This window comes from Gobio gobio, assembly GCF_949357685.1.
Source record: "Gobio gobio genome assembly, chromosome: 8".
NCBI classification, from domain to species: domain Eukaryota; kingdom Metazoa; phylum Chordata; class Actinopteri; order Cypriniformes; family Gobionidae; genus Gobio; species Gobio gobio.
Genome location: NC_137114.1, coordinates 29,181,703 through 29,209,408, shown reverse-complemented (window position 1 = coordinate 29,209,408; position 27,706 = coordinate 29,181,703). Strand labels below are relative to the sequence as shown.

Genomic DNA, 27,706 nt, shown 5'->3' with positions numbered 1-27,706 from the left:
GCCATTTGGATCAATATTTTAAAACGAAGCTCATAGTAAACCACTGGTAATACTTCAAGTGTTACCAAATACATCAGAAGGAATTACTATACAAAACCTTAAAAAAAAACATTCATCATTATCAGGGAAATCATCAATACCTCAAATCAATAATAGGGAGTTATCATGCTTTTCACTTTAGAATACTATTCCAAATAACTATTCATTTCTTCTGAATGATTTGGTAATACTTGAGTCATTACTAGTGAGTTACTATGATCTTCACTTTAGAATTAATTATACATTTTATGTATTATTCCCATTAATTCTGAACCTGTATATAGTAGTCCTCTAGCCTAGTTCTACCAGACTCTCGTACATTTCATTTGTACAGAGATTCTGGCCACTCTCCATTGACAAGCGTTAACTTCCTTGAAGGCGGCGACTCTGTTGAAGTTTAAAACTATTGGATCTGCCCCGAGCCACTCTGGATCTGCCATAACCAATCGCTAACGTTTGGTCGTGACGCATGTCATCTCAAATTATAGCACGACATCAATGTCATCATTCTCAGCCACTCCCTCTGTTCGCTGATTGGACCGGTTAAAATTTGACTGGAGAAACCCAGAGAATATACCGCAATCCCAAACGTAGTACTGAATGAAAAGGAAAATTGAGCAGAAGTATGTAGGAGGGCAGAGCCAGGCTAGTAGTCCTCTGGGAGACATGAAAAAAATAGAAGTTACTTATTAGATAATAGTAAATTACCTCCTTAAACTGAGCGCTATTACTTACTAATTAGTTAATCAGAGTTTCATAATAGTTAAAAGCAGTTACTAGAATGTTAATATTGCGTTACTCATTTGCTCCTGTGTAGTTATATATGAACGAAGGAACAGTATTCTAAAGTGTGACCAAAGCTTTCAACAGACTGACAAGGACAGTGGCAGACAGAGCTCGTAAATTGAAAACAAAGAGATGAAAGTAGTCACTGTAGATTTGATTAGATTATGATCTGAATTCTACTTTAAATAATAAGTAGGAATACACAATCAAACATACAGGCGCACAAATAAAACAATTTTACATGACCTGAGTAGGCGTATAAACTGTGCTTTGCCTGCAGAATACTACAAGGCTCTAATTCATCAGCTCTACTCATCTCTGTGATTTACATAGATGTTTCCTTTTCCAGTAAACATTCCCCTATTCTATTTTGGATATGCAAACATAACCTCAAACCATATAGTGTGAAAACATTAGGATGTATAACATTTAATGTGCGTCAGTATTTTCCTTTTAAAGGGATATTTCCCTCAAAAATGATGAATTCTGTCAGCATTTACTCGCCCTCATGTTGCCCTTCACACTCCCAGTGTTATCCTAAAACAAAAATGACAACTATTAAAAATTGTTTTTTGTCAATTGTAATAAAGCTGACATAAAATATAAAAATAGATTAAAAAAATGTAAAAATGACAATGAGAAATGTTGCCTTTGCAACTAACTGAATTAAAATAAATGTAAGTACTAAAATGACTAAAAAACTAAATTGCAATACAATTTTAACTATTAAAAAACGATTAAAAATCACAAAAGCAAAATTACTAACACTTAAATTAAAATAAACAAATATTAATGAACACTTTAATAGTAACTAAAATAACACTGGTCTATGCAAACCTGTATGACATTCTTTGCTTTGTGGAACAAAATGCATTTTAAATAATTTTGTCCATGAAAGCCAGTGTGGTTTTCACTATGACCTCTTCCTCTTATCTCAACCCACCAGCTCCGTGGCATTTACTGGAGTAAAGCAAAGGACCAGCACAATCAGATTGCAGGGATATCCAGAATGGATGCTAAACTGGCCATATCCGAAATAGTGGGACAACATGGACTATGTAAAAGCTCCATTTCACACTCAAAACTGTGACGTTTCCACTGCGTTTCCCCACTGACATTTACTGTTAAAAAATGATGGCTGTACCATTGTTTTTGGTTCAAGCTCCATTGGTTTGTGCCTCCCACACTATGAGGCGGCCACCTCAGCCCTTATAGCCGGAGCTCTGGATGTCGATCTCTAGAATATAAACCCCACCGTGGGTGTGTGTCAACCTCATGTGACACAATAGCGCATAAAAAGTCGAACAAGGGCCCATATTCCTCCCTCCCTTTTCCTTCCTCACAATGTCTGCCTAGACTTATTTAAAGAATCTGTAAGTTCTTGTTCACTTCTCTAGGTTGCATCCTTGTCATTACAATTCATTTCATTCTTCTGGCACATCACAGCCTTTAAGTGCTTCTGTTCGTTCTGCCTTGTCTGTCTTCAAACAAATGCTCATTTAAGTGAAAGCGCTGAAGCACATGATTCCATTTATGTGCAGAACAACAGACTGTGTGTGTGTGTATATCTATGCATGTATGCACATTTTATGCACACAGGCAAACAAGAGAGCCTGTGCAAAGCCTTTAGCAGAATCCATTGGATTCTGTGATTTGCAACCCCCCCCCCCCCCCCCCAAACACACACACATATGATTTTCTTCTGCCTGCCTCCCACATATACAGTTTGGACGTCCAATGAAAGATTGATGTTGGTTTAAGTAGCTGCCAGAGAACATTAGCCAAGGCAGAAAGAGTGCAAGAGCAGATGCACCAGCCAGAAATGACTATCAATAATGCAGTCTCCAGCAGGCTGAGAGAGAGCGAGAGAGTGTGGAAGAAGAGATGGACAGTTATGTGGAAGAGCATCCATGCTAAAATGTGAGGAAAGCTGATGTAATATTGTCTATTTCAATGTGGCGGAGAATGATTGGTAATTAACATGAATTTGAGTTAGTGCACTTGTGTCTGATGCAGTGCATGAATGTCAGCAGGCAAGTGTGCTTGTTCAGGGCTGTCAGTGAGATGAAGTGTAGGTGGCTTAGACAAGTTCTGGTCAGAGCAGGAGAACTGTAATGTGTAGGTGTTTCAGGTAGGATTCAGCTATTATTGTTATTATTCCATATGCTGACCCTCACTGCTCAAGAAACCTTACAAACATTTACCATGGTAACTGTAGTTTCCACTCACACACACACACACACACACACACACACACACACACACACACACACACACACACACACACACACACACACACACACACACACACACACACACACACACACACACACACACACACACACACACACACACACACACACACACACGCACAGATATATAACAATAAAACACTTCTTATTTATAGGAAACAAAATGACTGAATGATTTTTATTTATTATTATTATTAAAAATGTCATACAAAAAAAGGTATAAATTCATGCCATATAAAGCAATACTAATTTATTGTGGTTTTTAAAGCTGTAACAGTAGAAACTTTGAGTTTCCCCTAACCTCACCACAATCATGCTAAGGTGTTGTGGGTGGTTAGAGTGTTGCTAAAAGGAGAAGTAAAGTTTTATTAGTGGTTTGTAGTGTGTTGCTATGTGGTTAGCAAGAAGAAAGAACCTTCTAAGTGTATATTTTGGTTCATAGATGTGGCGCGTCCCCCTCCTTTACTGCTCATGCCCATTTTATTGTCTGCCCGTTTGCATGAAAATAGCTTGCTTCGAAAATAGATTGCTTACAAAGGTAATAGCACAGCTCCCCCTTAAAGAAAAACAAAACATTTTGACTACTGACGTGAAACCACAATCATTTAAAATGGTTTCATTAATTTATTAACAATCTAAAATTAAATTAATAAAAAAATTAACAAAATGAATACAATAATACACAATAAAATAATAAAATGAGTGCATGAGATGAGTTAGGAGACGAAGAGGTTTGTTCAAATCCTTAACTTGTGATTTACACCATTAAATATGGTGTTTAGGTGGAACACATGTCACGAGATTGATTACATTCATCGTGGCTGTCTGTATTTGTATTCGTATGTGGCTGTCTGATGATGAGATGAGATAAGGGACTGTCTGTGTTTGGCTTATTGTGTGTGTGTTGTCTAGCGTGTCTCAGAGGGGTATATAGCAGCATTTCAGGTCACCAGAAGGCCAGTCTGTAACAACTGATGTTTCCTGATCCCTTCTCCTCTTACAGCCGCTAATCTGTTTTACCGAGTTACATGTTTCTCTCCGTCTCTCCCTAAAGCTCTCAGAACCAGTTATCAATCTCATTCAGCTCCTCACTCGTATACACTCCCTCACTGGCTAAAGCATGTACACCTCCTGCTGACAGTTATCTCCTTCTCTCTTTCCCTGTCTGTCAGTCATCCGAGCCGTCTCTAGTGTCAGGGTTGTTTGGAGATCCCCACAGGACTGATGTGAGAGCCATCATTCACTTAAAACTGCCGTTTTCCCTCCTTGTCCTGCATCTCCTATATCCGTACTCCTCATCTAGGGTTACCATAGCAACCCCCACCCCCCACCGCCCATCCACACCCTTTTTTCTCATAGCACTCATCTTGCTCTGGGGACCAGGCTGCTGTTTTTCTAGCTAGAGGCCCTCAAGGGTCCACCGGGCCTCAGTTGTTGCTGTTGAGTGCCGTCATGATGTTGCGGAAGGGGCCGGGCTAATTACTGAGCAGAGTGTTGGACATGGACACACAGGAGTTTTCTGTGACAATAACAATAACATGATTGTGACATAATATATATATATATATATATATATATACACTCACCTAAAGGATTATTAGGAACACCATACTAATACTGTATTTGACCCCCTTTCGCCTTCAGAACTGCCTTAATTCTACGTGGCATTGATTCAACAAGGTGCTGCAAGCATTCTTTAGAAATGTTGGCCCATATTGATAGGATAGCATCTTGCAGTTGATGGAGATTTGTGGGAAGCACATCCAGGGCACGAAGCTCCCGTTCCACCACAACCCAAAGATGCTCTATTGGGTTGAGATCTGGTGACTGTGGGGGTCATTTTAGTACAGTGAACTCATTGTCATGTTCAAGAAACCAATTTGAAATGATTCGAGCTTTGTGACATGGTGTATTATCCTGCTGGAAGTAGCCATCAGAGGATGGGTACATGGTGGTCATAAAGGGATGGACATGGTCAGAAACAATGCTCAGGTAGGCCGTGGCATTTAAACGATGCCCAATTGGCACTAAGGGGCCTAAAGTGTGCCATGAAAACATCCCCCACACCATTACACCACCACCAGCAGCCTGCACAGTGGTAACAAGGCATGATGGATCCATGTTCTCATTCTGTTTACGCCAAATTCTGACTTCATCTACCAACTACCATCTGAATGTCTCAACAGAAATCGAGCCTCATCAGACCAGGCAACATTTTTCCAGTCTTCAACTGTCCAATTTTGGTGAGCTTGTGCAAATTGTAGCCTCTTTTTCCTATTTGTAGTGGAGATGAGTGGTACCCGGTGGGGTCTTCTGCTGTTGTAGCCCATCCGCCTCAAGGTTGTGCGTGTTGTGACTTCACAAATGCTTTGCTGCATACCTCGGTTGTAACGAGTGGTTATTTCAGTCAAAGTTGCTCTTCTATCAGCTTGAATCAGTCGGCCCATTCTCCTCTGACCTCTAGCATCAACAAGGCATTTTCGCCCACAGGACTGCCGCATACTGGATGTTTTTCCCTTTTCACCCCATTCTTTGTTAACCCTAGAAATGGTTGTGCGTGTAAATTCCAGTAACTGAGCAGATTGTGAAATACTCACACCGGCCCGTCTGGCACCAACAACCATGCCACGCTCAAAATTGCTTAAATCACCTTTCTTTCCCATTCTGACATTGAGTTTGGAATTCAGGAGATTGTCTTGACCAGGACCACACCCCTAAATGCATTGAAGCAACTGCCATGTGATTGGTTGATTAGATAATTGCATTAATGAGAAATTGAACAGGTGTTCCTAATAATCCTTTAGGTGAGTGTATATATAAGTGTATATATGTGTTAATTGTGATGGAGAGACCTTGTAGTTGTCTTCCATCACTATTTTTACTGTGATCTCACTGTTTCTATGCATTTTATAATAGTTCTGTGGAGTTTGCTGTTTTATATTTCCTGTTTTAGCTGAGTGGGCGCAAAAAAAAAAGAGAGCGCAAACTGTAGGGGAGCACTCATTTGAGCTATTTGTAGAAATGTTTGTGCAAATGTATGTGTTGGTTTTATCCGTCCTATTTATTGTATTTATTGATTTGTTTTAACTCTTGTTCCTAAACAGCTTGTGTATTTATTTATTTATTAAACATGGTGAGGCAAGAGTTAATTTAAAAAATGGTATGCTCCAATTAATAATTGGGAAAATGTGTAGTTATGCTGCCTTCGCGTGCTATCGGAATTATCGTAAATACGAGTTTCCTGGTTAAAACTTGGACATGAATAACGACTCAAGTCAGATTTACCAATGGGAAGTTTAGGGATAATTTTGAGATGGGCGGGCCACAAACTTTAAACAAGGCGGAGGAGAGAACGATTGCTGCTGTGACCGATGTTTTTATTCATTTTTTTCCACATCCGCTACATCGCCTTGTCTTGACGTTAAAGTAGTACATATTTACATAAATAAATAATCATTTGAAGTGTATTGTATGTGTTATACACAGCAAAAATAGCCTGTATTTGACCGAAATTCCAGAATCGCCAGCATTCTGACTATAGATAGTGCGCTGAATGTTTATAAGTTTGTCAATGAATGGGATGCCAAATATCATTTTGGCTTTAAAATATTTTCCCAATTAATTGGCAAGAATAAACCTGGTTTCCATGGTTTCTGTTCTTACAGACAAAGCACTTGAAAGGCACTTGAATGATTGGAGGACGGATCATGGTTTTTGAGGGAATTTGAGGGAATTATTGTAGCGCTGCTTGAACGCACTGAAACTCAATAGATGAATATGAGAGTTTTACTGTTTTAGTACTTAACAGTTCTAGGTTTTTGACTGTTTTTATTGATAACCGATTTTATTGATAACCGATTTTATTGATAACTGATTTTATTGATTTTATGTTTTGGGTCAGTGGGTCAATGGCATGACGTGCATTATTCCCTTTAAAAAAATAATTTGAAAAATTCATGACATTTATAATTTTATTCCTTTTTAGTACATTTTAATCATACATATTATTTTATGTTTTGGTATCTTAAACCCCCAAAATGTCAAGTGGTGCAACTGTCGGACAAATGAACAGACTAAGAAAACTATTTAAAATGGTGTGTAGTAAAGGTTATTTGTACGGGAAGAAGGAGGCGGGAACCGGCGGACATTCAAAATAACTTTTAATCAAAATAAAATGGCGGCGACAGCCCCTCACGGTCGACTGCCGCCTATACAAACAAACACAAAATGAAAATAAAAAGCTGCAGCCCCTCACGGACGACTGCAGCGAACACAAAATAAAACATAACACAAAATCCAGGCCTGGTCCTCTCTCGTCCCTCACTGTCGTCACTCCTCCTTTATACTCCCTCACTCCTCCGCAAGGGCCGAGATCGCTGCGGCTCGCAGCTGGCGCTCATCCTCTCTGATGAGCGCCGCCTCGTCCCGCCCTCACGGTCCCTCGGCCTCGCTGCTCGCCACATGGTGTTTTAATAATAGGAAATTAAAAACTAAATACTATGGCATCATTTTAGGTTTAAAATCCTTTCATATTAACACATTTTATAAATATCAGTAGTTTTAATAGCCTGGCTCCGCCCTCCTACGTACTTCCGCTCAATTTTGATTTTCCTTCAGTACTACAAATGAAATGTACGAGAGTCTGGTAAAACCAGGCTATAGTTTTAAAGCTGTTGAGATAATTGAAAAACTTTTGTCCAGTAATTTGAATATTCTCAAATGTCAGCGTGGCACAACTGTAAACATGGCTCTTTTATTATAAATTGACAAGGTAATAACAGTAAATATGATAAGACTTGTGGCAGAGTGAATAGGTTTGTGGATCTCCCTCAAATACTGGTCTCAAGTATGGGTAGGTTGGTACACTTTCCATGTCAGGTGGTACAACTACAGTATATATACTGTATACATACTAGTATATACTATATTATATATATATATATATATATATATATATATATATATATATATATATATATATATATATATATATATATATATATATATATATATATATATATATATATTAGCTACTATACATAAATATTTGGTTGTACCGTTAAAAAATGTATTCAAACTGAAAATGTAAATGTTATTTAACAACTGAAACCTGTTTAAACACAATGTTCATGATAAAAAAATATCAGTTTAAAAAAAAAACATATTTTTTGAAGCTTTGTCAATGACCCATAAATATAGCCTATGTAAAAACAAAATAATACAAATGACAAAACAGAATTATGATAACTTAAACTAAAATTAAAACGAGAACTATTATTAGTAAATACTACAATGGAAAATAAATAGTCTAATACTTAAAATAACACTGATAGGAGTTACGGCTTTACATATTCTGAAGAAACTGTAAAACGGTAAATAATTCTGCCAGGGTGTTGCCAGTGTATGCTGGGTGGATTTTAACGTGTTGCTATGGTGTTTCTTTACTGGCCTAAGTTAAAAGAGCCCATCCTCTAATCGCTTTGACATTCTGGTCTCTATGGCTTTGGTTTCTTCTTCAATGTATTGGAAATCTATGTGATTTTTGCCTACTTTACCACCCACCAGAGGAAATCAGTCTGAACGCTTAGAAAAGTTAGATGTGCTATGTGCTGAAGTTTAATACGGGTTGGTTAGGGGTTTGTTCATGAGCAATTTGTGATAGCCATACGGATAAATAATGCACACACACACACACACACACAGACGAAAACGAACACACATGAACACACACACACCTTGTGTGAACTGTAAATAAGTGCACTGAGTTAATTTAGAGAACTCCAAACAGCTCTCGCAGCACAAGTTAAGCCCTTGGGTAATAATATGTTTCCATTACCCCACGGCCTATCAAAATGCTTCATTAAAAACAGCAAACATGGCTCACATACGAGTCTCTAAATAAAGCTGTCCTGACTCTCATTTCTGCTCCACATTCACGATTCACCATGCCTCTCATGACCTTGCTTTTGGAGAGTACGCTTATAAATATGGACACGACCACAGCCGTTCAACACATCAAATAATGATTAATGGGTCATACTGCATCTATAAACACAAGCATATTTCCTGAAATGTGTGGTAGTGCGTGGAGGTGAACGGAATTATTGTTTTTTCGTTTGGATGACAGTGAGTGATGATCTTATTATAAATGATCGTCCCATAAGAGAATCATAAACTCTTTTGAAACTCTCGAGACTGTTGATTACAGAGTTGACTGGCTTGGAAGGGAGCGAGATATTGACAGAGATCACTCGAAAGAGAAGCTGGAGGAAACAGTATGGCATGCCGCTGGTTTTCACAACCATGGAATCACAGTGTGCTTAGCGCGGATCTCAGTTTGAGTGTAGAAGCATTTCTCACTGTGCCATGTGAGCGCGGTCTGTGTCATGTTCGAGTGTGATGCCTTAATTATCGCCTGTCACTTCTCTTTTCCATCGCTCTCTTTCACTTCTGCCATATTTTCCTTTTACCTGCTATTCTTTATGCATAGCAGGTGGCCAGAATGGTGCTCTTTCTTTTCCTTCTTTCTGAAGGTTTTCTCAAGTTTCTCATATACAGCAGTTAAATATAGTTCACACGAAAATGAAAATCCTGTCATCATTTAGTCACTCTCATTTTTTTTTCTTCAAAATCTGCAAGACTTTCTTTCTTCGGTGGAACACAAACCAGGATATTTTGAAAGTCAATAGGGTGCTAAACAACACTGGACCTTACAATTCTTAAAAATATCTTCTTCAGCACTATGGATTTGTCTTACCCTGCATCCCATTGTGTATGTCCATCATAAATAGTATGTGAGATTAGAATGAGTGTAATGTCGAAAAGAGTATGCCAAAAGTCTCCAGATGATCTACTATTTCCAGTAGATTTTCAACGTGTAGATCCGTGCACACTTTAACGTCTAATATTACCCACAACCCATTGCACTTCGGAGGAGGATTCGGTTCAGAACTACAGTACATAAACGAATACAATACAAACAAATAAAAAGTGTAAAAAAATAACTACAAACATGGCGGATGTGCGCAACCGACGGTTAAATAGAGAGGTTTAGATAAAGAGGTTTGAGTGACTAATAATCAACATTAACCGGATAAAACATATTTAATGTTATCCATGTGATATTTAATCTGCAACAATGTGAACTTTTATAAAAATACGTTTGGCCATTAACTTTTAAATGCATCCTTATGCAAAATTATGAGGAGAGTTCTCCGCATGAAAGACCCACGACTTATTTTCTCTGCAATACTGTAGAAAATGAAATGAAATTAAATGTGGGGGATGTTAACTGTGACACGATGATTGACAGGCCAGTTTACAGTGACAGAATGCATGAAACCAAAGACTTTTGGTGTCCCAATTCAAAGAATGGATCCTTCTAAGGCCGCATTCGAAGGTTGATTGCGCCACCATGGGGCTACGAAGGCTGTCCCAATTCGAAGGCTCCTTCAAATGCTTCCTTCGTTTTCTGTGAAATGAAGGATACAACAGATGGATCCTTCGTGTCCTTGCCTACCCCAGAATTCATTGCGCGCCAGTGACGACAGGATTTTTTTGAGAGAGAAATTCCCAAATTACACTTTTAAATGTAAGTATTAGGTGTCAACTTACTCAAATATGTAATGATAAAAATGTAAATATAAAAATGTTAAAGCGGTTCAAATGTTGACATATCTTACTAAGATGCGATTATATAGTTAATCTTTATCATATACAGAAATGGACCGTAGTGAACATATTTAGAAAGTTTGTTTTCAGACAGTTTAATTTAACTTATAGTACAAACGGTACTATCACTCATCAATGGCAGCTGTCACTGTTACTAGGCAACAAGAACAGTCCTCCGTAGGCCGATATATCGGGCCGATATTTGTGATTTTTACGTGTATCGGCATCGGCCGATACAAGGCTGCTGCGTTCGCCGCTATTTTTTTCCCCCTGCATTATTTACAGACAGGCGTCCACAGGCAGCTCTCACCGTCTTCAAACTGTCTTGCTCTCCCTCCCTCGCGCATATTAATCAAAATCATTTGAGAATTGACACTATGGTAAAAGGTCGAAAGACTGAAGTTTCACGTGAAGCATTGGGAGATTTTTTCCTGAATTACCGCTGGTGTTGCTCTACAAGAGATTAAGTTAAGTGCACCTACACTCTAAAAAATGCTGGGTTAAAAATAACCCAAGTTGGGTTGAAAATGGACTAACCCAGCAATTGGGTTGTTTTAGCCCAGCGATTGGGTTGTTTTAACCCAGCAATTGGGTTGTTTTAAGCAAACATTTAACCCAACCGCTGGGTCAAAACAACCCAATTGCTGGGTTAGTCCATATTCAACCCAACTTGGGTTATTTTTAACTCAGCATTTTTTAGAGTGTAACCATTAAATGACTAGGTTGTAAATAGTTTTAAAATTAAGTATAGTACAGTCAGTGTATTATGCTGCTTGCTTGTTGATACTGTGTGCAATAGTGTAATTATTTTATTTATGCTTAAATATTTATTTTCAGAATTTTTCACCACTGAACTCTTTTTTTCCCCCTTGTTCTACCTCACCTGTTTTTATTATTTGTTAAATATAGTTTTTTTTTAGTTCAATAAATGTTCCCTTTTTTAAATTGTACATTTTAAATTGTTATCATGATCATTGTGAATTTATTTTTATGTAAATTGAGGGAGCAAAAGCAGTATCGGCTCCAAATATCGGCTCAAGAAAATTGGCAGCCCGTATCGGTCATCGGCTAAGGCTGATGAAAAAAAATTGGTATCGGCATCGGCACTAAAAAATCCATATCAGTCGATCCCTACTTTGAAGTCTGAGTCCTTTGAAGGATGTAGCCTCTGAATTGGGACATGTGAGACTTTGACGTAACTATGCGACAGAGCATCCGTTAAAGACTCAATTTTATGACGTGATAGTATGTCCCAAAGCTTGTCTACTCTTCTGCTACACACTCAAAGTATGTATTTTTTCTTCACAAATAGAGTACCTGCTTTTAGGGCGTAGTATAAGTAGGGCGCAGCATCAGCCTCAGACTTCAGAAGAAAGGTGGCTGAACGTCTGATGCATATTGCCGGAAATTACGTCATTGTCTATATTACACATTAAATGATTTACTCGTACTTATTTAACAATTGCTTAATACACATAATACTTTATTCCACATCTATATAAGAAACAAGTAACATATGGCTCTTACAGTCGTCATCTGATTGTTTGAATCCACCAGGATTTTTGGGAGATGTGTGTGTTACATTCTTAAACGGTCACCACGTTGTGACACCGAAACCCCACATGGAATAAGAAAGTCGTCTGGTTTACAACTGTGACAATGAGTGCTTAGCAGGATCAATTAAAAGCTGGATTTTTAAAAGTATGTCAGGTATGAGTAGTTCTTTAAAATACGTCCATACATTTTACACGCCAGTCTGTTATTGTAGTCACATTGACACATTTTCATGCCCATAAACATGACTGAACAAAACGAACTGTGATTGGTTGCTTTACAAGTCAGTCAGATGGACTCTGGGTGGTCCTTGGTCAATGAAAGCTGCTATGGAGTCCAACCATTCTGCTGTTACTACTGGAGTAACAACTTTGATGAGGTACAGTGATGAACAAGAACATAAAAAAAATCTCTAAACTGTTTAGGCTTCTATACATGGATTAATAGAACACTAGAAAAAAATATATGGGGTGATAGATGGGGGAATGGGTTGGGACCGGTTGGGACACAAGGTCTAATTCAAACCTGCATTTTAGCACAAAATCTCTGCATCTCTGGAGAACATTCATCAACCACTAGGCCACAGCTCTGACAGATCTCTGTTTAGGGCAGAAACAAAACATTGTGTTTGTCAAATATTGTACTGCATGAAGTGGTCAATAAAACAAATCCCTCTCTGTTTTAAAGGTCGATTTAGAAGTGTTGGACCCACGGGGTCGGACTCCTTTGCACCTGGCCGTGACACTGGGTCATTTAGACTGCGCCCGTCTGTTAGTCCAGTATGGAGCCGATGTCAGCAAAGAAAACAGAAATGGCTGGACAGGTAATACATCAAGAAACTCCAGCAATTTTGTATTTTGGGTAGGGGTGCACTAATTCTGGCCAATATGATAAGCTGATAATACCGTTCAAATGTTTGGGGTCGGTAAGATTTTTGGGGGTTTTTTCGGTAAGAAATTAATACTTTTATTTAAAAAAAAGGATGCATTAAATTGATAGAAAGACACTAAAGACATTTAAATGTCACAAAAGATTTCTATATAAATGCTGCTCTGTCTATTCATCAAAGAATCCTGAATTTTTTTTATCACAGTTTCAACAAAAATATTAAGCAGCACCACAGTTTTCAACATTGAAAATAACAGGAAAGCAACATATTAGAATGATTCCTGAAGGATAATGTGACACTGGAGAAATGATGCTGAAAATTCAGCTTTGCCTTCACAGGAATAATTCTTTTTTTTTTTTGTTGGAAACATTAAAAAAAAAAATTCTACAACAAAGAGTAATAATAAGTATAAAATAAAGTCATTTTGTCCAAAAAAAAAAAAAACGTACTAAAATCAGTAATTTAAATGCAACAGGTATATGTAGGCATCCCAACAATATGTAAAGAATAAAAAATTATATTAACTTATTTTATTATTAGTGTTTATTAATTTATTTTTTGTGTTTTTAAAGATGAACTGAATAAATAAAGTAAATAGCATAAATATATAATGCATCGCTAATTTTTGTGTCATTTTAAACTTTACCTTATGTCTGTCAGTGTTGCAGGAGGCCATTAGCACACGTAACCCGGAGCTGGTGCGGCTGGTGCTGCGTTACCGTGACTACCAGCGCACCACTAAGCGACTGGCAGGGATCCCGCACCTGCTGGAGAGACTCCGACAGGTCAGCCCCAGTTGTGTCTTAATAAACCCTGAGCCTGTTAATGACGAAACAACAAGCCATTGGCTTAACAAACAGCATCGTAACAACCACCTGCTGCCTGCACACCTGAGCCCTCATGCCAGTAGATTCTTGCATACAGATATACAAACTAACAGATTTATGGGGAACCACTGGGTTATTTTGCTCTCTTTTCCTTGTCCTTACCAGTCTTTTTTCAACCTTGAGCTCTCCTGTAGCTTTCTTTCTTTTGTTTATGATGGATGTGCGAGCTCTCTGGTTCTCCCCGGTCCTCATCTCTCCGGGAGTTTTATTATTCATGTCTTTCCCTGCAGAGCGATCCGTCTCTCACTTTCTGCCTCCCACTGTACGCTCTAACCTTCTCTCTCCCTCTTGTTCGCCTTGTCTTTCAGGCGCAGGATTTTTACGTGGAGATGAAATGGGAGTTTACAAGCTGGGGTAGGTCATGTGTGGTGTAATCATGTGTAAATGGTATGTTTGGACAGGCACTTCCTCTTTTCACATCCTCATGTCCTGCTATTGTTGAACTCTCCCTCTATTTCCAGTTCCGCTCGTGTCTCGTATCTGTCCGAGTGACACATATCGGGTATGGAAGAGTGGCCAGTGCCTGCGGGTGGACACAACACTCATGGGATTTGAGCAAATGACCTGGCAAAGAGGCAATCGCAGCTTCATATTCAAGGGTCAAGGTGTGTGAGATGGCTTTGCTCCTGCACTGACTTTGTCGCCGAACGGCCTTTATTTTTCTCTGCCTGTGTGTTACCTTCAAATCAGATTTGGGTTTGATCTGCGCTTTTGTTCTCGATGCCACTTCTCGCTCAGCTTTCTTTCAAACAAGCCATCATTGGCATGGAAACAACCTCATTCTCACTTCGCCACAGTCTCTAATTGGCTTCCTTCCGTTCGCTCCCTCTCTCTCTCCCCACCTGTCATTCAGACTCCAGCGCCATGGTAATGGAAGTGGATCATGACAGACAGCTGGTGTTTTGCGAGACGCTGCCGTGCCACACTTCCTCTCCCGCCTCCCCCTCCCCCAGATCGTGCACAACCGCTTTGAGCCTTCTGGGGGCGCTACAGCCCAGCGATGAACAGGTGGCGGCCCGTCTATCCGCTCCCGTGGTGGCCACACAGCTTGACACCAGGAACATCTCCTTTGAGAGGTGAGCACATAATAACAACTGCCAAGTCATTGTCTGCAATTATAATTTTAGACAGTAAGGGCATAGTAACCTTTTATTTTGGCTTTACTGTAAAGCTGAGAGTGTGAGCCAGCACTTTTTGGATAAGCTTCATCATAAAATGTGTGATATTGGACTCACCTCTGTCTGCACTGCACTGCACGTCGGCCATCTGGTAACGTGCCCGGGTGTCTCTGCAGGAATAAAACAGGCATTCTTGGCTGGCGGAGTGAGAAAACAGAGGTGGTGAACGGGTATGAATCAAAGGTATGGCTTATATCACAATTAGACACGTTTTACTGATAATATAATTTAGAAAAAAAGCAAAAAAAAGCAAAACAGATGCATTTTCAATAGTTTTTATTATATCGTTGAGAAAGCTATATTTTATATATTAAAAGTTGGATATATAGTAAAGCTTACTTTACCTATGTACATACAGTATACTCATGTAAAGCAATATACTAGGGGTGTAACGGTTCAAATTACTCACGGTTCGGTTTGTATCACGGTTTTAGGGTCACGGTTTTGCTACGGTTTGTTATGTGCTATATTCAGGGAAAAAAGGACTACTGTCAAATAAAAATCAAGAAAATAAGAACAAATAATCAAACTACAAGCACCAGCACAAATAAATACAATACAGCAAGGATACAAATCAAATAAACAATTGTTTTCAGGTATCTAACAGTAATTTTCAGGTACAGATATTGAATAAAGTAATCAAATGTAAAATGACACTGCATATAATCAAATAATCTGTGTAAATTAAATAAAGATTAATCAATATTATAGTTACGAAAGCTATTCAGTAAATAGCAGTGAATGATTTACTTTTTTTTTGTTTAAAAAACATTAACAACACAGGCAGTAGGGATATTAGGCTGCTGTCACTTTAAGACATAATGCTCTGATCCAGTACACTGATACTGAGGCCATGTCCACACTAATACGTTTTCGTTTGAAAACGGATCTTTTTCTCTCCGTTTTGGCCTTCCATCCACACTGAGACGGCGTTTTAAGTCAACGGAAATTTAGCTTTTTTGAAAACGCTCTCCAAAGCGGATAAATTTGAAAACGCCGTCTTTGCGTCGCAGTGTGGACTGTGAAGACGGAGGTATTTGAAAACGATGACGCATTTTTAGTCACATGACGCATATTGTACCAATAGATATGTATGTTTATATCGCTATTGTGCCTGTTATGTGCTATTCACTTTCACACAGTTGCTAAAATGTTACTTTGCACACTTCATATCACAGTCCTGCAAGGATGACTATTTGTTGGCATTTGTTGTCCTGTGGCAAAACACGAGTGGAGATGCGTTTTAGACTAAACTAATGGTTGACCGAGTGCGACCTGGACGCATCAGTGAATGGTGAGATATTTTGCAAAATAAAATGATCCTGCCAGAGGAATTGTGTGATAACTTTATGATGTCTGTATGCGCAGTGCGCAGTAAGTTGAATTTGGCGTTTACTTATGTTTCAGTGTGGATGAGAAACTTTTGGAAAACGTTAGTGTGAACGGAGAGCGTTTTGAAACGAAAACTCTGTTTAATTAATGTAGACATAGCCTGATACACATGCGTTGTCTTTCTCGACTGTTTATATTTACTTAAGACATAACCTACTACATTTGATAGGATACTCACCAAGACGGACATGTTGACATGACTTTTGTGTGAATTTGTCCGTTCAAGCGCAAGACTTGAAAGAGAACTCAATATTTGCATGCTGTCTGAGCGCGTTGCTTTCAGTGTGAGCGCTTCAGATGAGGGCACACACAAATCTTCACTTCTCACAGTGTGCGCGAGTTCAACACCCGTGTAATGGCGGCATAAATGACTGGTCATGTTCGATCATACGGCACTCGCATTGAACAAAGTTTACAAAGAGTGACAGTTTTGTCCACATTTTTAGATCATCGCTGTTGTTGTAATATATTGGGAAGCCAGAATACGTATTCATCGAAAGAAACATACATTAGCCGAACTCTTTATGTCTGTTTTAACGCATTGTTATTTTCAACAAACCATGTTATAGATACGTCATCAGATTTAAGATGAACTATAGTGCATGTGCGAGCCAAACCATGGGTGGAGAACGGAACCATTCAATTTCTTTACCAAGAATCTATACTATATATAGCACATATCAACTGCCTGATTTTTTATTTTGTTGCAAAATATAACTATTCTCGCTCAGCTCTAGTTGCATATATGGATATGTCCAACTTTATATACAATATATTCGTGTAGGGCAAAAGATTTGATTGTAAATTTATTTACAAACTCAAAATAACAAAGCAATATGCAACGAGAACTGATAGTGAACTGAACAAAACAAAAAAAGGCCTAATTAGAGCAAACTAACCAATTAATGAAACAAGCCACAGGTGTAACCGAATTAGTCAATGAAAAACCATAGAAACAAACAGAAACACAGGAAACTGTACTAATGCTGCCTTCACGTGCTATTGGAATTCTCGTAAATGCGAGTTTCCTAGTAAAAAATTGGACATGAACGCCCTGTCAAGTCAAAATTTGAATGTGATGAGCTCGTATTCGCGACTTCAGAAGTGGGAAGTAGGACATTTCCGATATCACGTGAAGGCAGCATAAAACACGTGTCAAACTCACCCAAAACATAAACAGACACAGATTAGCCATAACAACAGGCACGGAAAAATTCAATTAAGAATCACTACAGTATTCAGAAAAACAAGTTGTATGATAATGGAAATTAAACACCTTCGCTGATAAGCCTTTTTCAAGTTTAATATCTTTATTTATCTTGACATTTATCCTTGGCTAATAGGAAGGCTGTTAAATTGTGTGCTAATTAGCTGGCAAATTGACAAATCCAACTATGGGTGAAGGCTTGGCTTATGAATATTAATTAAGGTACTTGACTGGACACTCCAGGTTACCAAGCAACGTCTCTATGACCCAATTAATATTCATGCACTCATGCCTTGATTCGCATATGTTTCACAGTTGCAAACTTTTGCTAGCTTTCATCCATTGACCCGATTGGAAAGGAACCAACTGCTATGAAACAACATTCGGTTACACCCAATATACTGGAAGAGAGTGCAGAGAGGCGAAATGACGAAACTAGATCGCTCCCATTTCAATCCGCTAAACTGTCTAAAGTACAATCAGTAAATCATGGTGTCGTGTAGATTGAGCATTAGAACTCTTGAAACTCTAGCATTATGAACTCTTTATTTTCACAATGTAAATGCTCATGAAATTCTAAATCTGCTTCAAAGTTCTCCATAATTTGAACTGTCAAGTCCATGAACAGCATTCTCTTGTAGGACAAGTGAGTGTTGTATTTTTGTCAGGGATATAATGTGGCGGATTACCAAACAAATGATCAACTAATATTCTTATATGTCTCCGCTTCAGGTTTACTGTGCCTCTAACGTTGAGCTGATCACACGAACACGCACTGACCATCTCACTGACCAGCACAAAACAAAACCCAAAGGTACGTTTGACCAAAGGACTAACCACAATCTTCACATGCCCACATTGACATGAATCTATATTTTAGGAAATCTCATTCACACATTTGAAATTATTTTCTTAAATCAATACAACAACTGTTCAAGATTTTTTTTTTTTTAAACAAATTGATACTTTTATTCGGCAAGGATGCATTCATTTGATCAAAAAAGACAGTAACGACTTTGTTACAAAAGATTTCTATTTTTAATAAATGCTGTTCTTTTGAAAGTTCTGTTCATCAAAGAATCCCCAAAAAATATTTGATGGTTTCCACAAACATATTAAACAGCACAACTGTTTTCAACATTGATGTTAAGAAATGTTTCTTGAGCAATAAATCAATATATTAGATTGATTTCTAAAAGACTGGAGTAATGGCTGATGAAAATTTGGCTTATTAAAATAGAGAACCATTAAATTATTTAAGAATATTTCACAATAATACTCTTTTTACTGTATTTTTTTGATCACCAGCCTTGGTGAGCTAAGATGTAAGGACAACAATACAGATTTTGTTTTTGAAGTGCATATGCTGTTGTTGTTGTTTTTTTCAACAATACACAATAAGCGTGTGCATTGGTGGGCATCCCTTAGTGAATATGATGATTCATTATTTCTATGCCCACTCAGTTTCCAAACATACAGCGTCTTTGTCTCGTCTACTGTTACTGTGATGTAATACAGATCCTTGGGATTGTGCACGTCTTTTGTAAAATGATCTGCTGTGTGTTGCGTTTTTGTCTCAGGCGGCAAGACACCTCTGCAATCCTTCCTGGGTATCGCTGAACAGCACATGGGGCCTAACAATGGAGTGAGTGAAAGGAGCCTGTCAAGAATCAGTTAATTTATCATCAAGACATCTAAAGTGCCTTTCAAGTATTATGTCACTTCTGTGGCCTCAAAGTAAAGTGTGTGTGTGTGTGTGTGTGTTTTACAGCAGACTATGGTGACTCAGATATCATGCCCTGCAACGAACCCATTGGCCTTGACGGCTGAGGAGTACTTTAATCCCACCATGAGTCAGAGAGACATCGGTCAGCCCTGTCACCTCACCACCAAAACGCAAAGGTAGTGTTTCAACCCAACATTGCTTTCATTTTCCTTTTGAAACATTTGAAATAACTAGATTCTCTGCAGAAAATGTGGTCCTTTCCCAATCCCATTCCACTCTCTCCTCTTCAATAGTTTCCCATCTCTCCTCAAAGTGTCCTTTCAAAATAAATGCAAAAATATAACTTAGAGGTTTGTTTGAATGCTAACTGTAAGTATGGACAATAGTGATAATGATACTTACCCACTTAAAACCATTACTAATGAGATATGTTCCTCTAGTCTTCTGATGCTGTCTTCACGTGCACCTGGGAAACTTGTGCCTCACAGTCGGTCATTTGTTATTATGATATCACGCATTCAAACGGGAAACATAACATGGAAGTAGCCTAAACAAAACTAAAAAAATCTGAATTCAAATTATTTTAAAAAAATTGGTAACACTTCAAGGTGACGTAGTTGCACGTTACTACATGTACTTACTATAGTAATAAGAGTAAATTATGCATAATTACAAGGAACTAAACTTAAATCTAACCCTAACCATAACTCTATGGTATGTATATGTAGTTAACTAATATTACTTATTTGAGTAATTACAATGTAACTACGTCACCTTAAAATAAAGTGTAACCAAATCTTTCATTACCATTACTTATTTAAACATGGTATCAAAACTAAATGTTTGTTACATAAAGCAAACCATGAAAGTGGAGTGACACTTGTTGTCTATCAGCTGTTCTGTACATCACACTTTTAAAATTGTTGAAATGCAGCAGGTAAATTAAAATAATTTGCCAAATCATTCATTATAATTCACTAAAGATTTGTTTTCCGCTAACTGATATATAGATTATAGATACTGTATATGATATTATCTAAATTATTGTCACGTGCTCTGTTTCTGTCCTTGGACTTTTACGTTAAAATGTTTCCTGTTTGTAGTTCTTTGTAGTTTTTAATGTTGATTAGTCTTCCCAGGTGTTACTCCAAAGTTGTCTGCCTGTGTGTGTATATATATGCTTGTGGTTCACTTGTGTTTTGTCGGTCATTGTTTGCTGTTAATGTGTTCGTGTCTTGGGTCTTGAGTTCCTGGATGTTCCTGTTTTATTTATGCAATATTTTTATTAAAGTTGTTGGTGCAAGTGGATTCCATCTCTCTGCTTCGTCTCTCAGCATTCGTAACAGAACGACTGACAAAAGTACAAGTACACGACAATCATATACACACACAGGTAGACAAGCTTAACAAGATAACAAGGGGGTGCGGTAAATGGGAAACACCTGGGGAGACTAATCAACATGAAGAACTACAAAATAAAGCACAGGAAACACTTCAACGTAAAAGTCTAAGGACAGACACAGAGCACATGTGACAATTATAGACTAGTCAATGTTTCAAATTGACACACATCAAAATATATAAATATAACGAATATGGTATAATGGTATATAAATAATACTAATATAACACTGCTCTACTTGAAGGGCACATGAGATTACACTCTTATGTGGCAAGACTGTATGAGGTCACACAGGTGTCAACCTCAACCTGTCACACAGACGTCAAAGAACTAGCGGCGACGAAAGCCGACTTTGTTGTCACCTCGTGTCGGCCAGAAAGCTGCAATTGAACACACTGCAAAGACTACAGGCGACTGGCAACTAGCTTGTGCGTTCTGCGCCTGTGTGTAAGGAAATACCTGTCTATATCAGCAGGTATTAATAGTCTATACTGTATTTGTCATTTGAAAAGGGAAACCGAAACTAGGACCGCAGATATACAAATCGTAAACAAAGCAGTGCTTGCTTACCTTTTTGAATATAAATTGTGTTGTTATGAAAATATTTGCATATCGGGATGCTCAGGTACAAGATGACGTAAAATGAAAACAGCCTTCTGTCTGTGACTTCTTCGCTCGCTTTCATCACTTTCGTTTTAATTCACATGCACTGACTCGTTTGCTAAACTAAACAGCCATTCAGAGAGATCTCTCTCACCAACATGCTGAATCGGGGAAAATTGCAGCTGACGTTAGCCTGACTAGAGCTGACATGTGAAACAAACCACAAAACTAGCCTGACAGACACTCATCGATGGCGAGCGTCCCACCGTCAGCTTGGTGTGTCATGCCCATTATATGTATGTTTTTTTGCCCAGGTTCAAAGCCAAGCTCTGGTTGTGTGAATCTCACCCTTTATCACTGGAGGAGCAGGTGGCTCCTATCATTGACCTCATGGCCATCTCCAACGCCCTGTTCGCCAAGCTTAGGGACTTCATCAACTTGCGTCTGCCTCCTGGCTTCCCCGTCAAGATAGGTAAAAGAAAGGAAAAGAAATGAAGGAACATGCTAGATGCCTAAAAAATTGGAAAATTGCCATTTTCTTAGGCAAATTTGTTTTCAAAGTACATCTAGGTTACAAATAAACACACATGTTAATGCAACATTGACATCTCCTCACCACAGAAATTCCCATCTACCACATCCTAAATGCTCGGATCACCTTTGGGAACCTGAATGGTTGTGAAGAGGGTGGTTTGCCCCGGGTGGACTCTGAAGGGGATGGACAAAAGGACAGTCCCAGGACGGAGACGCCGTCTCCAGGCAGTGACTCTTCCAGCGTGTCCAGCTCTAGCTCCACAAGTAAGAATCATCCAGTCTTTTACCTTCAAGGAAATGTGATTGTTAGAAGCTATTTAAGACGATGGTCAGATTGAGAAATATGGTGTTACAAAATAATACCGTGTTCAGACAAAGCACTTGCCGTTTTTAATGGCCAGAGACAAATTGATTGGGTAAATGTTTAATGATTTCATTCCTTATAGCGCTGCCTGTAGTACTGATGTAACTCAGATCTGCTGGTCAATACACTTGACTACAATAATCAGCACCAGTCTTCATGATTCTGTGTTTGTGTATAAATCAGACTCATGTCGTGGAGGAGAGATCCCACCTGGCGTTTTTGAGGCTCCGCGGGGCTACAGCATTTTAGGAGGAAACCAGAGGGAAAACATTAGAGAAGAGGAGGATGATCTGCTACAGTACGCCATCCAGCAGAGCCTGATTGAGTCTGGATCAGAATATGACCAGGTCTGAGATGCAATCACACAGATGCACATAGGTGTCCACAGTGTGTGAAATACCTGTCAATATTTGGGGGGGTCCCCATCTCCCGATTGTTGCGCAATACGCTAAAAATAATATATATATATTTTTACAAAACTACAATTTGAAAATATTTATTTAACACTGAACATTTTTAGCATTCCAGCAGACATTATACAAACAAAGCACAATATAACTTTAAAAAAAAAGTAAAATTTTTATTTGGCCATCTTATCTTATCTTTGGTCTATTATGGCTACTGGTATCATAATCAAATCATAATCAAATTTTGTTTGTTTGTTCATGAGAGGTTTTACAAGCCTGTATAACTCAGCACTGAATAAAAACTCTGGCGGTTTGAGCAGTGAGTGGAGTCTGACTAACTTAAAACATATTGGCCATTGCGTACAAGAGATCAACAACTATGTCACGTTGTAAATGGATACATTTGACGTTCTACAGACACAAATATGCACTGGAGCATTTGCCAATATATTATTACAGTATCAACTGAGGGTGCTCTGGCTTGCATTTGAGGGTGCTTAGACAATTCAGCTGAACAGTGTCTGTAAACGGCCATTTCTGCGTCTTTCTCAGACACTTTAAAGCCTTCTTTAAGCCTTGTTTATACTCGATGCGTCCGCACCATAGACTGTAAAAAAATATGGACGTAGTGTCCGTGACGTCACCCATTGGATTCTGATGAGCCGTTTTGAAGCGCATAGTAGGGACGAGATGGCCGTTGCCATCTTGTCAGCGTGTCATCGCGCGTCACTCCCGGATAATAGAAAATGGGCAAAGAGGCGGGACGTGGGTGGAGCTGAGGTGATGCGATGACTAACAGACAGCAGATAAATAGCTATCCACCTGTCACTCAAGGTGGCCACACCCTTAATTATGCAGGACTTTAAAGCTTTATATAATGTAAACGAATGAGTTATAAAAAAATTCACCCCCTCACAGTTGTTATGAAGGGCAAAATTAGCCGTATAGACCAAAACCACAATTTGTACCAGACTGTAAACATGTGTTTTTCTGCTGTAAAGTTGGGCATTTTAACATTCTGCTCCCTTCTGGAGCCTGTCCCTAGTGGCCAGTCGAGGAATTGCAGTTTAAATCACTTCCGTATTGGCTTCAAGAGAAACTGCGTGAGGTTGCCGCTTGGTCCGCAGGAGTGGCAGCTCACGCTGCGGAGCCAGACGAAAGTATAAACAAGGCTTAATGCTTCCACACTTCCGACATGTGCTGCATTTAGAAGCGTGCGCGCCTCTCTCTCACACGCACTGGTTGCTATATTTGATCGCGTCATTAAAAACCTCATCGTTTTAATAAAATGTATTCTGTCTTTTCACTTATTCGGCCGAACACCGAAAGTCCAATTTTTGCTATTTTCCCCAGCCCCCCGGGCTACAGCCCCCCCGCCCCGTATTTCGCACACTGGGTGTCCACAAAGTAGAGAAATACACCTTTTTACACTACATCCTAACCAACCATGAAACAACATGGCAACAAATTATTTTTCTGTCTTTACTGAATCATGCTGCATGAAGTAATAATGCAAATGAGGTCACAAAAATTAACACATTTAGTTACTCAAGTCACAACATAGGTTATAAGATGATTATAAACATAATGAGGTTATATAAGTGGATTAGTGAATAGATGAATTTATCATGCTTATCTGGCATGATGACGTTTAATGTCTCCGACAACCTCTGTAGTCCCTTTTAGGTTTAACATTTGACTTTAGCTTTAAAAAAGCCCTGAAACATGAAAATAACTTGAGCTTGTGTATAACATAGACTTTATTTCAGGTATTTAATCCATTGACTGCAGGACGATGGAACCAGAAGTGCTAAAATGCTAACTCATTTCTAGGTTTCTGCCTACAATAATACTTCATCCCGCATCACTCTATAACCACCATATTTCATGTTATGACAGTCTATCTGCTCCTGGTTAGGAGGACAAAAGGCCAGATTAACATGAAAGAGCTTGTTTTAATGTGTCTTGTCTGGTTAGGACGTGGTGTAAGACTCTGTTTCACTCACAGGTGACGATCTGGGAGGCTTTGACCAACAGTAAGCCAGGAACACACTCTCTGTCCTGTGACCCCAGCCGACACGAAAGGTCTGCAGTCAGTATTCCACTTCTGCTGTCTCATGTAGTCACATCTCACCTACGATAGGCAGGGACAGCATCGCACTCTCATCACATTTACTGGAGCTATTGACACAGGCTGACTGTCAATACAGCCTCAGTGAAGCTCATAGAAATTCACTAGGGTTTTCATCTCTCTCTCCTCACCTCCGTTTGCTATTCACAGAGTTTTAAAGCAGGTTGAGAGATGCCCTGTCCGCGGCAGCCGACATGAATCCAAAACAGTCACTTCACACTTTTAGGGTCAGTTAAAAATGTAGACATTTATAATGTTGCAAAACATAATGCTGTTCTTTTGAACTTTCTATTCACAAAAAAAGACAAAACATTGTAAGCAGCACAACTGTTTTCAACATTGATGATAATAAATTATATTAATAATAAATAATTGCATGTTAGAATGTTTTCTGAAAGACTTTAGTAATGGCTGCTGAAAATTCAGCTTTGAATTTTCAACTGCACAATTAAACTGATATAATTATGATTGTAAGGATTAAAGTGAAATGTGAAAATGAATAAAAGGTGATTAATATAGTAATATATATGAAAGTCTTTCCACTCCTAGAGTGCTGCAGGGATGACGACTATGTTAAAGGGATAGTTCACCCAAAAATGAAAATTAGCCCATGATTTACTCACCCTCAAGTCATCCTAGGTATACATGACATTCTTCTTTCAGACAAATAAAATATGAGTTATATTACAATAGTCCAGGCTAATTCAAGCGTTATTATAGCAGTAATAGTTGTTCTGTTGTTGAAGTCCATAAAAATGCATCTTTCCATTTACATTTATGCATTTGGCAGACGCTTTTATCCAAAGCGACTTACATTGCATTCAAGGTACACATTTTACATTTTGTCAGTTCTTGCTTTCCCTGGGAATCGAACCCATGACCTTGGCATTGCTAGTGCTCTACTGTTTGAGCTACAGGACAGCTTCTTTCCGTTCAAATAACGTGCTCCACATGGCTCCGGGAGGTTAATAAAGGCCTTCTGAAGCGAATCGATGCGTTTGTGTAAGAAAACTATCCATATTTAAAACTTTATCAAGTAACGTTCCAGGCGATCGCCTTCCGTGTTCAATTTATGGAAAAAGTGTTGAAAGTGCCTCTGCCGATCGAAAAACTAACGCGACCAGGTACCACGTACGCATCTTGAGTTACATTTTACACTTTCAACACTTTTCCATGGAAGGCGATCGGCTGGAACTTTACTTTATAAAGTTTTAAATATGGATATTTTTCTTACACAAATGCATCGATTCGCTTCAGAAGGCCTTTATTAACCTCCCGGAGCCATGTGGAGCACGTTATTCGACGGACAGATGCATTTTTTATGGACTTCAAAAACAACTATTAAAGGGTTAGTTCACCCAAAAATGAAAATTCTGTCATTAATTACTCACCCTCATGTCGTTGGACACCCGTCAGACCTCCGTTCATATTCGGAACACAAATTAAGATATTTTAGTTGAAAGCTGATGGCTGAGAAAGGCTTCAGACAGGCCTCCATTGGCATTCAGTACATTGACACTTCCAATATCCATGAAAGGCACTTAAAACGTCGTTACAAAGTCTATCTCACCACAGTGACTCTACAATAATTTTACGATGCGACGACAATAGTTTTTGTGCGCAAAAAAAAATCAAAATAACACCTTTATCCAACTTGTTCTCGACTTCCGTGTGTGCCTCCACGACGCATGCGCGAGAATATGACGTAGATCCGGCGTTCGGACATATGACCCAGAAGCAATTTGTTTACGAGCAGAGGAAGACGCGCGTGTCTAAGCTGTTGGATTCTACATTGATCGTGCTTTAGGTCTCGGCGTAGTGCTCAAAATGGGGCTTAAGTGTGCATTTCATGGATTCCCGAACGCCGGCGCTACGTCATATTTTCGCGCATGCGTCGTGGAGGCACACACGGAAGTCGAGAACAAGTTGGATAAAGGTGTTATTTTGATTTTTTTTTTGCGCACAAAAACTATTGTCGTCGCATCGTAAAATTATTGTAGAGTCACTGTGGTGAGATGGACTTTGTAACGACGTTTTAAGTGCCTTTCATGGATCTTGGAAGTGTCAATGTACTGAATGCCAATGGAGGCCTGTGTGAAGCCTTTCTCAGCCATCAGCTTTCAACTAAAATATCTTCATTTGTGTTCCGAATATGAACGGAGGTCTTACAGGTGTCCAACGACATGAGGGTGAGTAATTAATGACAGAATTTTCATTTTTGGGTGAACTAACCCTTTAATGCTATAATAACGCTTGAATTAGCCTGGACTTTAGTAATATAACTCTGATTTTATTCGTCTGAAAGAAGAATGTCATATACACCTAGGATGACTTGAGGGTGAGTAAATCATGGGCTAATTTTCATTTTTGGGTGAACTATCCCTTTAATACACATATCTTTTTATCACGCTTACATTGCTGATTTTAGTGTTTTCAAAAAGGCTGTTAGCAGAGGTCTCAGTCACTTCTTTTCTTCTCCATTTCCCAGAACCCCACAGCACAAACCCAGACCTGCGGAGAGCCCTCGCAGCACACCGACCAATAAGCCACCTCGCAGCTACGATGAGCAGCTGCGTATAGCCATGGCACTGTCCGCCCGTGAGCAGGAAGAGGCAGAGCTACGTCAAAGGCGAGAGGAAGAGGAACTGCAGCGTATCATACAGCTGTCACTCATGGAAAAATGA

The 27,706-nt window shown here is 38.9% G+C and overlaps 1 protein-coding gene across 1 annotated transcript in view; it reads left to right on the top strand.

Moving 5' to 3' along the window:
* Window positions 1–27,706, top strand: part of ankrd13b (ankyrin repeat domain 13B) — a gene marked incomplete at its 3' end in the record, with an annotated part of 32,456 nt that extends 4,750 nt beyond the window's left edge. Inside the window, exons 2-15 of the mRNA XM_079824630.1 lie at window positions 12,990–13,125; window positions 13,852–13,976; window positions 14,387–14,432; window positions 14,540–14,683; window positions 14,932–15,154; window positions 15,373–15,439; window positions 18,588–18,669; window positions 19,436–19,500; window positions 19,627–19,757; window positions 21,901–22,058; window positions 22,208–22,384; window positions 22,668–22,831; window positions 24,900–24,976; window positions 27,511–27,706. Coding sequence (XP_079680756.1) covers window positions 12,990–13,125; window positions 13,852–13,976; window positions 14,387–14,432; window positions 14,540–14,683; window positions 14,932–15,154; window positions 15,373–15,439; window positions 18,588–18,669; window positions 19,436–19,500; window positions 19,627–19,757; window positions 21,901–22,058; window positions 22,208–22,384; window positions 22,668–22,831; window positions 24,900–24,976; window positions 27,511–27,706 — 1,791 coding nt within the window. The remainder of the gene's footprint in view (window positions 1–12,989; window positions 13,126–13,851; window positions 13,977–14,386; window positions 14,433–14,539; window positions 14,684–14,931; window positions 15,155–15,372; window positions 15,440–18,587; window positions 18,670–19,435; window positions 19,501–19,626; window positions 19,758–21,900; window positions 22,059–22,207; window positions 22,385–22,667; window positions 22,832–24,899; window positions 24,977–27,510) is intronic.